Source organism: Hippichthys cyanospilos, chromosome 11 (assembly GCF_059441005.1).
Source record: "Hippichthys cyanospilos isolate Australia breed blue-spotted pipefish chromosome 11, RoL_Hcya_1.0, whole genome shotgun sequence".
Taxonomy (NCBI): domain Eukaryota; kingdom Metazoa; phylum Chordata; class Actinopteri; order Syngnathiformes; family Syngnathidae; genus Hippichthys; species Hippichthys cyanospilos.
Window position 1 is genome coordinate 15,546,608 of NC_142379.1, and position 14,705 is coordinate 15,561,312.

General features: G+C 40.2%; 1 protein-coding gene across 2 annotated transcripts in view; it reads left to right on the top strand.

Annotated features, from left to right (window-relative positions):
* hip1 (huntingtin interacting protein 1) overlaps positions 1-7,259 on the top strand; it is a 53,599-nt gene extending 46,340 nt beyond the window's left edge. For both annotated transcript variants that reach the window (XM_088428095.1, XM_088428096.1), the window contains 7 exons: positions 194-287; positions 1,239-1,339; positions 1,504-1,609; positions 1,698-1,821; positions 1,969-2,030; positions 3,701-3,818; positions 5,445-7,259. In XM_088428095.1, coding sequence (XP_088284221.1) covers positions 194-287; positions 1,239-1,339; positions 1,504-1,609; positions 1,698-1,821; positions 1,969-2,030; positions 3,701-3,818; positions 5,445-5,455 — 616 coding nt within the window. In that variant the 3' untranslated portion in view covers positions 5,456-7,259. The remainder of the gene's footprint in view (positions 1-193; positions 288-1,238; positions 1,340-1,503; positions 1,610-1,697; positions 1,822-1,968; positions 2,031-3,700; positions 3,819-5,444) is intronic.
* Positions 7,260-14,705: the final 7,446 nt, after the last annotated feature.

Below are 14,705 nucleotides of genomic sequence, written 5' to 3' on the forward strand. Positions count from 1 at the left end.
GTTTACATCACGCTTGTCCCTGACCAATTGATCTATTCATAACCCAACCATAAATCTTATGTTTTGTGAACTCTTAATAATTTATGTGTTCATATCCGTAAGTTATATATTTGTATGATTGTATAGGCTACACATAATGCAAATTTTAGTTCTTTTCACTATATTGTACTTTTTGTGCGTGTTTGTCCTGCAGGATCTTAGCTTCGTGCACGGATCTGATGGCAGCCATCAAGAAGCTTGTTCTGTCCTCCAAAGATCTGCAGAGGGATATTGTAGAGAGTGGCAGGGTATGTTTTGTTTGTCTTTGTCTCTTTGTTTGGAAAAGCGGTGATTGATTGTAGATGTACAGTAGTTTACTCAGATGTTGACCTAGCAGTCCAGTTCTTCAAATAGCTTACTAAATGCAGCAATCTAATTATGTCATTGATTGTACTTTTTTTCCAAACTTTTTTTTTTGTAAATTAACTAGTTGACTGATATTTTTGAAGACTATAAATGTAAATTTATTGTCCTCTTACACAAATAATCAGCATACAATACAAGAGTTCCAAAAGATATCCAATTTACAAATAATACATTTCTTAGGGTTGTTAAAGTTTGTGTTAACTTTGGAGATTTATTTAAATTGCATTAAAAAAAATAGCAGATATGTCATTTCTTGTAGCAGCTGAACTATGCTAACTTTGCAGCCAAACGGAGAAGAGGGTAACCAGCGCAATGACAGACGAAGATGGAGATTTACTATAGCATTAGGGATTTGTATAGTTGTTAATGTTAAAAAGAATACAGGTTCAGGTATACTTATACTGTTACAGTATTTTAGGTAATAATCATATTTATAATCAGTGCGTTGAGTGGATATAAGTTGAAATAAGGAAATATATTGTTTTTTTATTGTAGGTTAACTTGTCACCTTCAAATGACCTTTGTATGTTTTAAATGACTGAATAATGAGTTTGTGAGTTGAATCACTGAAACAAATGAGCTTTTCTATTATAGTCTGAATTCCGGAGCCTAATTAATTGAACTGTACTTGTGGCTATGTGACGATACCAGTGTAACTAAATAAAATGTTGAGATTATGATTAATGCAGAAAGCTTTTGTGTTCCAATGTGGATGAGCTGACAAAGTGGTTTTTATGCGTATGTGTGTTTTCATTTTACCTTGAAAAAAATAATTGTAAGTACTGTACTGTAAACAGTGACAATTTAGTTAAGATTCCGTCATTGTCCACTAGGGTGCAGCGTCGACTAAGGAATTCTATGCCAAGAATTCTCGTTGGACGGAAGGCCTGATTTCTGCTTCAAAGGCGGTTGGATGGGGCGCCACTGTCATGGTGTAAGTAACCGACCATCTAAATATATGACTTCTTCAAAGTTCTGATCTCAACTGAAACAAAGCAAGTTTATGGGATATCGCCCATGTCATCTTGTAACCACTGAATTATTCATGTATAGGCTACAAAATACTCATGTGTTGTATTTCACATTGTGTCATCGCAGAGATGCGGCAGATCTTGTGGTTCAGGGAAAAGGGAAGTTTGAGGAGTTGATGGTTTGTTCCCGTGAAATTGCGGCGAGCACGGCGCAACTTGTTGCCGCTTCAAAGGTGAGTCACAGTTTGTGTCAAATGTTAAACCGTCTCTTTCGGATGTCTTAGAGGCGTGCGCCATGTTTCTTGGTGTTGTCCTCCCCAGGTTAAAGCAGACAAAGACAGTGCCAACTTGCAGCGCCTGCAGCAGGCATCCCGAGGCGTCACCCAGGCGACTGCCGCTGTTGTGGCCTCCACCAAGTCTGGCCAGTCTCAAATTGAAGACAAAGGTAAGTTCGTTTTAGCATCTCATAGGTTGTTTTTAGATCCCGAGCTAACAATATTGAGAGCCTAACCTTAAGCAGTCTCTCGTCTTATTCTCGGTACTGCATTCAAACAATTGTCCAAAATGTTCTTTCTGATTGCCCGCCCCCCAGATACAATGGACTTCTCCAGCATGACGCTCACGCAGATCAAGCGACAAGAGATGGACGCCCAGGTTGGAAACAATACGCAACATGCATGCGCCACGCAAAAGTCACACGATAAGCAGACCCGTTTAGGAATGTGCTTATTGTTCCACATTTGGCACTTCATTGTTTTTCGTCGAACGGGAAGTTGAACTTAAAGTTAGACAAAAAGTAGGAGTAGTGTGTCTTTGGCTGCCCACCTCCCCCCACAGTGAAAACAAAACAAAACAAAAGCATTTGGACCTCAGTCACATAAGCACAAGCACACACAAAACAAACTGCTATTGGAAGAGAGCAATATGCGTATTTACAGTAACCTAGCTTAAGTAAATAAGGTCCCAAAATACACTGAGCCACTGATGATTCGATGTCCTTTTTTGTTTGTTTTTCTCAGTGAGAATCCATGTACTCAGCAGTTAAAAGGTTGCTGAACTCCAAACAACTCAAAATTGTTGTTAAAAGAAAAGAAAGTTGATTAAAGGGACTATGTGTAATTTTTCACATGCATCTGTGGTCTCTTTAGGGACTGTGTGTAATTTTTCACATGCATCTGTGGTCTCTTTAGGGGCATTACGGTAATTGCAGCAAAACACACTCCTCCTGCTATTTGTAACTATAACAAGCATGGCCACATGCCATGTAATATAATTTAATGATAGCTAGACCTATAATTATATTTAAAACATACCGTTGTTCGTTAAGAACACATTTATTTGCAAGTTTTATTATTATTCTTTTTTAATGAAAAACAGTCTAATTCTTACACAGTGTCACTTTGAGAACTGCATTAAAGCTCGTATAAGAAATAAACTCGTTCTGTATGACATTTTCAAGTTCTCCCATCCTTTTGCCAAAAACACGCAAAACTGTTCTAATCAAAGGCCCTAATTCAGTGCTTCTCAAATAGTGATTAGTGAATATTTTCTTTTTCTTTTTTCAATTTCAGGCACTTTAATGCACTTGGTTATTTTTTTTCTGTTTTAGACTAAGCTGTAAACCGTATAGGCTGTGAGAATCTTTGGCAATGATGGAACATCAGTGTTCCCTGATGGTTAATGGGGCCCAGAAAAACCCATTGACAAGTGAATTCCGCAAAGTAGATTTTTTTCCTGACGGACATTGGATGTACGTGGATCAAGTGCATGAAATGCGTTTAATAAAAGCTTTCGATGTTAAATTCTTTTTAATGTTAAATTTTCTTCGCTGAGAAAACAGAGTACACAGCAGGCTTGTCGGCTGCACATACGGGCGTCTCGGCCATTCAGCTTGCCGGGTTGATGGACCGAGCCAATCAGACGGCCGCAAACTGAGCGAATAAAAAAGTGATGCGCAAACTGGCAGGAGAAGCCCAAACTCAATTTGTGTCACTATGGGAAAGGGGCTGTTAAAATAATACAGAAAATATGAATATTAAGGCCAGTATTTTGGGTCCACAATTTAAGTCTGAGCCCTCTGTGCTTTGCATGACATAAAGCAACAAACATCATGAGAGCCATGAGACCTAAACAGCAATGCTGTTTGCCTTAAAAAAGTTTGCTCTTTGTCACTGCCCAGATCATAATTTCCTGTACATGACTCATAAAAAACAATAACCCTTTCAGTATTGTTGCTGTATTTCTGCTGTTTACGAGGGGAAACTATGACAAAAGTTTGCCTGTCCTTCAGTTGTGTGTGTGTGCGTGTGTGTGTGTTTGTACAGGTTCTGGTGTTAGAGCTGGAGACCCGTCTGCAGAAGGAGCGCGAGCGTCTGGGAGAGTTGAGGAAAAAACACTACGAGCTGGCGGGGGTCGCAGAGGGCTGGGAGGCCGATGAGGATGGTGAGAGCAGATCACGGATAAAAAGGCGCTGTTTCCCATTGGTATTTGGGCCAAGGCACATTAGGCTTGTAATTACCTTAAAATAATGTCATGGCATATGACTAAACATAAAAAAAATGCAATATACGCACGGACAAAATTGTTCTCGGTTAATGAATGAAATAATAATAACTGAAACATTAATCATAGAAATAATAAATTAACAATTTTGAGAATGAAAATTGGTCAGTTGTCATTACATTATTATTTCTAGTGATGTCAACAATGTAGAAATAGATCAATTAATCAATTGATGTAATTCATCTCTTGTTAATCACACAAGATGCCATTCTGACAGATCAAAAGATTGATATACAAGAACAAAAAAGGGACTTTTTTTTTTCTTCAACAGACTTTAACAGCAGTCGTTGTAAGCATTGACCTTTTGCCGCATTTAAGACTAGTCTTAAGTGCTCGTTGCAACATTTAGTTTTGACCATCTGGAAGAATGAAGCTATTTTCTTTTGTCAATGGCCAAAAATTTGAAAATAACATTAAAATAAAACATAGTCCAACCTGTTGGTCTCTGACACGCTCATGTTTGGCAAAGAGCTTTGCTGTGACTCGCCGCATTAGCGTCTTTGTTGCTATCGTTAGGTGCGGGTAATTTGAGTTAGAAAAACTTAAAACATGCCATCAATATCTGACTTATTAAACTTTAGAACACGTCAAACTTTTATTTGTATTGGTCCACAAAAAAATAATCAACCTAAAGTGTCCTTTTTTGGATCATAGAAAAGATTTGTTATCAAAGAGAAATAACTTAATTTTTTGGAGAAATATTAATAATTAATCTACATAAAGTGTCAGATCAGTTCTCATAAAGAAATATTTTGAAATAAATATTTGTCCAAAGAAAAATATTCAACATAAAGTGTCATCTTTTTCGCTTACAGTAGAAATTTGTCACAAAAATAAATCATTAACTTTCTTATTAATAAATATTTCTTCACAAACAGTAATCAACATAAAGTGTCAGACCTCTTCTCAAAAAGAAATAATTATAAATAAATATTTGTCCAAAGAAAAATATTCAATTTAGTGTCCTCTTTTGGGATCATAGTAATGATCTGTTCACAAAAAAAAAACATTAACTTAATTATTAATAACCTTTAGTCCAAAAAAAAAGATCAACATAAAGCGTGAGACCTGTTCCCAAAAAGTAATAATTATAAATAAAAATGTGCCTACAGAAAAATATTCAACTTCAAATGTCTTCTTTTGGGTTCATAGTAGAGATCTGCTCACCAAAATAAATCATCAACAGGTAACGTGATGTGACAAGTTCATTCTCGTATTAAAGCGAATCTGGCTTTTTACAATAATGAAACTGAATAACCTACTGAACATAAAATTTGTTTTATGAACTTTTAATTTAATAATGACTTTTTAAGGATTTTTGCATGTTTGTTTGTTTTATTTAAAATCTCAAGTACTCCCTGAAGTTCCTTCAAGCACCCCCAGGGGTACCTGTACCCCCATTTGAGAACCACTGTCGTGGATGAATAATTTTGTGGCAATTCACATTTTTGCTCGGACTCTCAATGGTAGAAGTGACTCAAACGTTGGTGTTTTCTCCATTTGCAGGCTCGGGTTGAGCACACCCCCATCGTGGGCTTCGCCCGGAAGAAACTTGTATTTATACGCTCTTCTCCATCTCTGTCTCGCTAGTGTTTCCGCTCTTGTTTGTTAATCAAGCCAAACGAAACGGTGCTTGCTCTTTAAAGTCACTTCTTCACACCCATGTCTGGAGTCTTCCACTCAGACGGCGCCAAGGGCTCGAGGAACGGGGCTCGGATGCCAGGATGAGCCCGCTTCACGGCATCACGCCGCCTCCTCAAAGCGTGTGTTTGTGTGTGTGTGCGCAGTGCAGTCCATCACTTATTTATTATCCGTGCTCCTTGCTCCAAATTTGTAACGAACACAGCAACCTGAGGCGTTACATTCAAGACATAATGAGCACAAGTTCCGCGGCCGAGAGCCCGCAAGGATGAGATCCGAGCCCGCCAATCACTTCGGTGAGAAGAGTAAAAGAAGTTGCTCGTAATCGAGCGCGCTAACAAGCGGCGGGAGCCGGAGATTGTCAGTTTGGCGGATGTCACTACTTGTTCCACCAATAGTGCTTCACTCAACCCTCTGCCTTTCTTGCACCTTTGTGACAAACCTGACTGTTAACTCATGCTGAATCGCCAGCTCTTTTTTTTCTTTTTTTTTTAAATACAAACTTCCATAGAAACTGCTCCAAACTGCCAACCAGGGGCCCTCACAACTCTTATTTCAAACCGCCAGAGAGCAAAAGTAGCAGCTTGCAAGTGATTAATGGACATTTTACTGTTCTGGTAGGAGATTTTTTTTTTTTTTTTTTGAGAGCAAAAACAAATCTGCAGAAGCACATTCTGTCTAGTAAATCAGCTAATTCGTTCCATAAACAAATACATGTTTTATTCTTTTTTAATCAGTCACATTTTTAATTAGATTGTTTTTTTGGTTTTTTTGCCAAAATAGAGCCTCTAAGTCACGCAAAGTCCTGAATTGTTTCATCTGTTTTCAAGATTAGAATACTTGTTACTCTTTAAATGTGTTTTTGGAAGTACAAGCTTAATTAGGCCGCAATGTGTTTCCTGCGAGGGTGCCACACTGCTGCATGTGTCCTCAGCTTTCCGCAGTTCACGTAGCCGGGTATAATTGTCAACGTTCACCATCATCCTCAACTGCGCCGATATTTATCCCTCACCGAGTCGGCCTACGTTTCATTTTGCGGTGCAGGCCTAAACCAATAGCTGTCATCTATTTTGTATTCAACGTAAGCTGTTTCCATGAGTTCATAACGGTGTTGTCTGAGTGAAATAGATGATTTTAAACTTAATTTGAACACTGAAAAATGTGGCTATTTAAGTAGACGTTGATCAAACAGTGTTTGCCCTTCATTTTTGTACATCTGCATGGAGCAGATAATGTAGTTTTTAGAAAAGGGTAGCGTTAATTCATTAACATGGCGAAGCAAATATTAGGCAAGTTTTACTGAAGTGCTGTTGTTCCTATGTTTAATGCTCGTGGCCATCTCTCGTTTCACGCCACAAACTTGTTGAGAACAATTCAAAGGGGGAATCCTTTCACAATGAGATGGATGGAGACAAGGCTTTATCTGTCCTTGGAGATGAACTGAAGCTCACCTTGTGTAATGAACGCTTGTATTTTTGTCCAGATGTTCTTTATTAACATGTCTCGGGTTTGACATCGTACCAGCTCAGCCAGCCTTTCAAACTGCCTCACACCGTAGTTCAACAAAACTACTCACTCACATAGCGACATTGACATGTGTCTTTGTATCGTGTACTAAAACAGTCGGTGGGTTTGTTTTCATTTGTTTTTTTAAATAAATATTTCAACTTGTTAATATAATTCTGGGTGTTTGTTGCCTTTTTAGTTTCATTTCTGTTGTTTTTGGGGGGCGCCGTTTTTATCTTTCTCGTTTGTTTTTGCTCAGCGTTAGTTTGGGGAACAGCCACTGCGAATGATGTCAAGGTGTAGTGTTGAAATCAAATCAGTTAACGTTATCAAGCAATGAGGAATATCTTGTTCATCTTTTTTGGGAAATGACCATTTCACCAGCAGTAAGTGCAAGAGGGCCTGCGGTATGCCCAAATCAAAACGGAGCCAAATTCTAATGCACCTTTTATTGATTTTTAGGGGTGCAGTTAGATTCCCACTAAAAGCATCGACTCATTTTAAGTGCTTGTTTTAAACTCAAGATGCAGCTGTATAACTGACACAAATCTGCTGCAAAAATATCGGAACAGCAGGTTCAATTCCTTTGTTTTCATAGCACTGATTTCAGATTAAACGATAAATGAGTGATGAATGTTTCTATTGTACCGTACATCTCGACATGTTGAACAGCTCAACCATGTGTTTGAAGCTACCAACTTTTTAAGTGCGCAAAGGAATTGGGACGTTTCTGATGGATGTCGCTTGTGGCTCGGTTATTGCCTTTCAGATTGATAGCTTTAATTTAAAATAGTTCTTTTTTTTTGCTTTGGGTGTCACCTGTGAAAACCGCATTTAATGTAAAAAAAAAAAAAAAACGCCTTAAAAAATGCACCCTATCTGAAATTGTTCACCTGAAGGTTACTTTTTGGCTACCAGTCCCTTGACCGTAATTTTGAAATGCCACCAGGCGTCCACATCATCCACTGTGCTCTGGAATACTTTATACTGCACATAAACAAGAAAACGTCCCTGCCAAACACTTTTGCTTGGTCTTTTTTTTTTCCCCCCTTGGGATGTGGTCTGTTTTCCATAGCCACTCTTAGCAATTTATACAATCTATTGGGTCATTATACAAGAACTATAATAGTGTTAGTACATTAATATACAGTATTGTGATTTTGTGTTTGTGTACTTGATTGTTCCATTTATCTTTGAGTTGCTAACTTTTTACTGAGTCACATTTGACCTGAATGCAACTGACTCCTGGTTCTGTATACGTGTTGGAAGGCCAAAGACCTGTTTATAAAATATGAATGAGTGGCTGCCTCACCTCCCAACCCAAATTGAAGCAGAGCAGTTTGTTTATTTCCAGAGGAGCTGCTAGGCAGCCCAGCTTAGGACTGCAGAGACTATAAATAGACCAGCTTGTCTTTCTCCCAGGCACCACCCACCACATTACCCATGTGACACAACAGCAGCCCTGCATACTGCACTGGTGCTGTATGTGCAGTCACGATAAATGGGACCCTTCAAAGGTCACGTCGGTGGGTTGAACAATGACACTAAAAAAGCAGATGATGGGACTAAAATTCACTTCTTTGAATTTGCGTAAGGTGACCATATTTTTCAAAATTAAAACCAGAGACACTACAATTTTGCTGGGAATAAAATAAACAAATTCTCACCGGGAACTAGAACAAATTGACTCGCTAGTCAATGTGATCAGAGGTGGTTATGATATTACATCATTTTATACATATTTTCAGAGGTTCCTCAATATTTGGACATGACATACAGTATGAATGTAATTTTTGTAAATCATTATTCTAAATAGGGGATTATGTTTCTGGTCACAATAACTAAAGAAAATGAGAAGGTGGTTGTTTTCTCTGGTGTAAATTACCATGCTGAGGATAAATACTGAGGATAAAAAGCTCAGCAAAACTCGTACTACTACTATTTTATTATTTTAATGAATAATTTAATTATTACTTATGCGAGTTGCACCAAGGAGGTAGTATGAGGTCACTGCAGTTCGGATCAAGTTCCAGTGTAGCAAAAGTGGTTCTATTGAAATGAATGTGGCTTCTACAAAGTCCTACCAAAGTTCAAGTGCTTCTAATGGCCTTCTACTGAGATGCCTAGTCCTATGAAGTTCTCCTGAAGACCTTAAGGTTTCAATGAAGGTGGTTTTACAAAACACATCATGGCTTCACAGAAGTTCTACTCACACAAAAACTTGTGACCATTTTCAAGTGAAACCAAAGGAGTTCTTGAAGGTTTCTTTGTGAGAACCCAATGGAAAATCTCCTTCAGTCGTCCAGTGAGGTTCTACTGAAATCAAATAGGTTCTAAGGGGGTTCTTTTGGTCTCTCAGTGAGCTAATGAAGTTGTCAAAACAGCTGCCGTGAGGCCACTACCAAAAGATGAATTGATGTCAGATAGAAATCAATGTGATTTTCCTTGAACATAGCCTTCGATTGTGATCAAACTATCATATGGCTTCATAGCTGACGGACTCACTCTTAGTCTCCTACTGAGAGAGAGTCCGAAAAGCGGTAGCTTTCTCAGATAAATTATGAAATAGACTCTCCTCTACAGTTTGTTTGAAAATACTTTACTTATACAAGCTACATTTTGTAATACTTGGATCTCATTGAATGCACTGGTTGTGTTTCATAATCAATTATCAGCATCAGATATTGCTGTAAAATCTAATAAATTCATGGAAATAAGCACAGAAGACTCAGGTAGCAAATGCATTACACACCACTCCCAACACATCCATGCCCATGTGGTTTTATGCAGGGCTAAATTTCATGGGTAGTGGCGAGCACTTCTGATACGAATATTGGACAAAGTGAAAAGTTCTTGAGAGAAAAGGTCGATGTGTTACCCAAGGAGCCATCACCAGTGAATGCATCATTAAGAAGTTGCTGCATATCGTGACTTGTCAAGAAAGATGCCCCCCCCCCCCCCCCCCCCCCCACACACACACACACACACACGCACACACTACAAAAAGACAGCACTTTGCTTCCCCCCGAGGCAAACGATACCTTTCACAGAAGAGATGGAGCTTTCAGCTGCTGCAGGGTCCCCTATTGATTAGCAATGTCTGGAAATAGAGTCACATGGGTACAAAACAAACAAACACGGAATTAAAAGGAACAAAGGTGGAGCACTAAAATCTGATGTTGATGTATACTAGGCTATGGATAAAGTGATCAAATGTGGTTTGTGTCACGAGCAGAGAGAAAATTAAAACTAATCAGGAAATTTTACATTATGACACGCATTACGTTTATCTTCCTGAAGTGTTCTTGTGTTTGTCTTGTCTTGTTTGGAGATGAACAATGCAACCAACTGCAAACATTGAGTTTTACCATGATGCGACAAAACATGGGTATCAAGCATGCGGTCTGTGGGACAGAACATCAGAACATAGGCCAGTCGGAACTGAACATAACTATGAATAGTTGTTCGTTTTGTCCGCTAGAGGACGCACCAACAATCACTTAAATAACTGTGAAATGGTCTGTTACTCACGATTTGACATTTAATTACCATACAATTAAGATGAACAAAAGTCAAAAGAAAATTGTCAGGTTAAAATGATAGCATTGAGCCTTTTATCCTTGAGTTTGTCACCAACATTTTGGAATGTAACCCACAGACCAACCAATGAGAGCAAACAAAAATGGAGTGTTTGCAGTTTGTAAGTTTACTGTACTGTACTACAGGGTCAGCGCTACAGGGCTCAAAAAACCCGGGCAAACAGACTCATATAGCTTTTCCCCCTGGATCTAGCAATGTTCTGAATAACAAAACAAAAACACCTTGAAAATAACAATTGCACTCTGAGAAAGTAATTGACTACTTAACTAACTGTATTTTAGTCTATAATAGTTATAATTTATTGTTCATATTTATTAGATATGCACCTATTGAAGCAGCGCTCCCAATTTTCTTGTATACTTGTTATACAATGACAATAAAGGCATTCTATTCTTTTCTATTCTATTGATGGTGATCCGTTTTATTTTTATTTTTTGAGAAGTGCTTGTTCATTGAGGTCATGGGTGAGCTAGAGCCTAATCCCTGCTGGCAGGAGGCTGGGTAACCCTGAACTAGTCACTAGCTAGTAGCCACTCGTAGCACACATACAAATTGATGAGAGCTCGAGGGGAAACAGATATTCAGCACTAGTTTATGAATTGAAAAAAAAAAAACCAACTCTGGTGACAAGTAAAGAATTTTTTTTTCTGGCATCTGAATCAGATGCTCTAGCCATTTTGACAACATTATTTTAGTCAAAGGCAAACCAATTAACAAAACAAGTATACAGTGCTATTTTCTGTGTTTAGAAATTAGGCTCGCGAATTGATAGGGAAAAATGCTTTTCTCCCTGAAAATAGACCATTTAAGAATCACAGCACCATTCAGCTGAATCTGTCACAACACAAGCTTAATCAAAATACCGACCAACTTCATGCAGTGATTCTCAATACCTACCTCTCTCACTCTCTCACTGAAGTATTATCAGCTAAAGTCACTATACGTGGATAATTTACCATAATAATTAGCCATGTGCGCATTGCTTATGTGGCGTGAATACAGCAATTAATTACCTAGTAAGTAGTATGTGCGCTCTGAAGTGGTTGGTTAATTTTTTTACTGAGGCACTGCAGATCAAGACTTGGGCATTGCTTGAGTGTAATTTAAAAAAAAGAAAAATATTAAAAATTAAAAAAATATCAGTGGAATAGTTAGGGCATTATATTTTCATTGTTGCAAATCTGCAACGTCTGCCTGGAGAGGGTTAAAAAATGGCAAATGAACATGCTGCTTAGATAAACTGACAAAAAAGTTAGTATGCATATGTGAAACAGAGTGACAAAGATGACTATTGGACAGCGCTCGAGTCAGGGCAGTCTGTTTGTTCTACTTGATAATTTCACAGAATTAGTTGCAATGTTTTTTTGTAAGTAGAGGCAGTAACTGGAACTACGAGTGACCCGGAGATGACGAGTCAGTGCGGGTCAAATGGGTCGGAAATTTGGGGCTCCTCCATTGCACAGAACACAGCAAAGAAAGAAATTTGGCTTCTTCCTGGCATAGAGCTCGGGGAGGAAACATACTGAGACAAAGTGTGCCTTGGGGCAACCTGCCTGTCCGATAATGGAACTTCCTCCCCCACTGAAGTAGGGGGAAGAGGATGCAGTAACTTGGACCGTGTGCCGGTGCGCGCGTACATGTGTTTCCGAAAACCAGGCTCCATCCTCGGGCAGCGGCACCCCGTTGGCCTCGCTTCAGATGTTTTGCACTCATCGGCCTTGATTCTACGGTGGCCTCCTGTGGAGCTTTGATATAATACTGTTGGGGTGTTAAGGAGGCACTGGAATATTTCCTCCTACAGTGATGGAGAAGACATGAAATGGCTTCCATAAACATCCACACGCAGTCATCCCAAGTATATATAACTATAAAATGTGGGCACAGCTTCCATTAAACACCACATGACTCAGGCATCACAACACTTGTAAAAATGTAGGTCACATTGGGTTACATATCTCTTCAATTCAGAGTCCTGCTTTGCTCACGTTATGCGTCACATTGAAGCAATCGGCAAGCCAGAAAGTCAGCCCCTTGCCCTGGATTTTTATACACAGACAGATGTAAACAGACCTCAACAGGCCGGTCAGTGAAATGACACAGGGCCAGGTTGCGCATGGCACATCCAGGCAGCGCGTGACCCCTCTCTCTTCTGCTCTGTTTTTTCATTGAGGAAAAACAGAGAGCTAGAGAGAGATGAAGAGAGCGAGAGAGAGTGCGAGAGAGGGAGAAGGAGAAAGAGAGAGAGAGAGAGAGCGAGAGAGAGAGCGAGATGAGGTTGCTAGGAGACCTGTCCCGATGCAAACACTGCACCATCTGCTGCAGTGAGGTTTGCGGCAGCTCAGCCAAGTCGGACGAAGCGAGACGGAGAGCCCCGGAGAATCATTGGAAGTAAAAACAACAACAGTACCACCACAGGGAACCAGATAGATACAGTAGATGGACATGCAGCGGGGGGAGAGATGGAGAGAATACGGCAAGTGAGTGGGAATCACTTTGGAGGATATTAGCGTAGGAGGCATAACATTCAGACAAATGCAACATGCAGTTGAATTCATGTGGGACAAACAGGTGTGACTCTCGTCACCCTCCTCCACATACATGTGCCGTAGCACACTCGTGCAACCCACGCTCTCATTAAACACTACTGTAGTTTTCACCTGACGTCGTTCACTCGGCTGCTCTCTTGTTTTTCCCCCAATTCCCCAGAAAAGAGCACATGATGTTCTCATCTCCATGGAGACATTGAAACATCATCTTCAAGGATCACAACTTAGTGATCAACTCGTACAAATAACAACCATGTGGCCAGTCAGCGTGAAAATGTGAAAGGGCAGGTCAAGTAAAAATGTTTCTTAGCAATAAAATGCACCCTCCTATTCAGAATCTACACACTTGTATTCATTGTTGTTGGGCTGTCTTGGTTGGCACGCCTCCACAACATTGCACAGACATCGGAGACAGTGCGTTTGGATTGGCAGACCAGGATGGTGGACCAGACGGTGTGTTCCAACTATAGAGAGATCAAACCCCTCAGCCTCTCCGATAAGGTCTATTCCAGGCAGCTAAAGAAGTCGAACCACTGATTCAGGAAGAGCAGTGATGTTTTTGTCCCCGCTGTGTAACGGTGGACCAGCTCTAGTATACCCTTGGCAGGATCCTCAAGGGTGCATGGGAGTTCGCCCAACTAGTCTACATGTGTTTTGAGGACTTGGAGAAGGCATTCGACTGTGCACCTCATGTAGTTCTGTGGGGGGTCCTTTGATAGTACGGGGTACGGAACCCCCTCATACGGCCTGTTCAGTCTCTGTATCCCTGATGTCAGAGTTTGGTCCGCATTTTTGGCAGTCATTTTTGGCAAAAAGTCAAAGTATTTCCAGTTGGACTCTGCCAGGACTGCCCTTTGTCACGATTCTGTTCATTTGTTCATTACTTTCATAAACAAAATTTCTGGGGCAGTTGAAGTGTTGAGGAGATCCTGTTTTAGTGGTCTCAGTATTGCATCTCTGCTTCTTGCAGATGATGTGGTGCCGCTGGCTTCTTCGGGCTGTGATCTCCAAGTGGAACAGTTCACACTTGAGTGTGAAGTGGTTGAGATGGAGTTCAGCAACTTCAAATCTGAGACCATGGTCCCCAATCGGAAAAGGGTGGAGTGCCCAGTCTGGGGTCCTGCGCAAAGTGGAGGAGTTTAAGTATCATGGGGTCTTGTTCACGGGACGGGAGATCAACAGGCGGATCAGTGCATCATCTGCTGCAATGCGGCCTCTGTACCGGTCTGTCGTGGTAAAGAAGGCGAAGCTCCCGATTTACCGGTCGATCTCCGTTCCTGCCCTCACCTATGGTCACGACCTATAGATCGTAACTGAATCCTGAATGCAAGTTTCCTGAGCAGGATGTTTGGGATCTCCCTTAAAGATAGGGTGAGAAACTCGGTCATCCGGGAGGGACTTGGAGTAGAGCCGTTGCGGAAAGGAGCTAGGTGAGGTGACTCAGGCATCTTGCAAGGATGCCTCCTGGATGCCT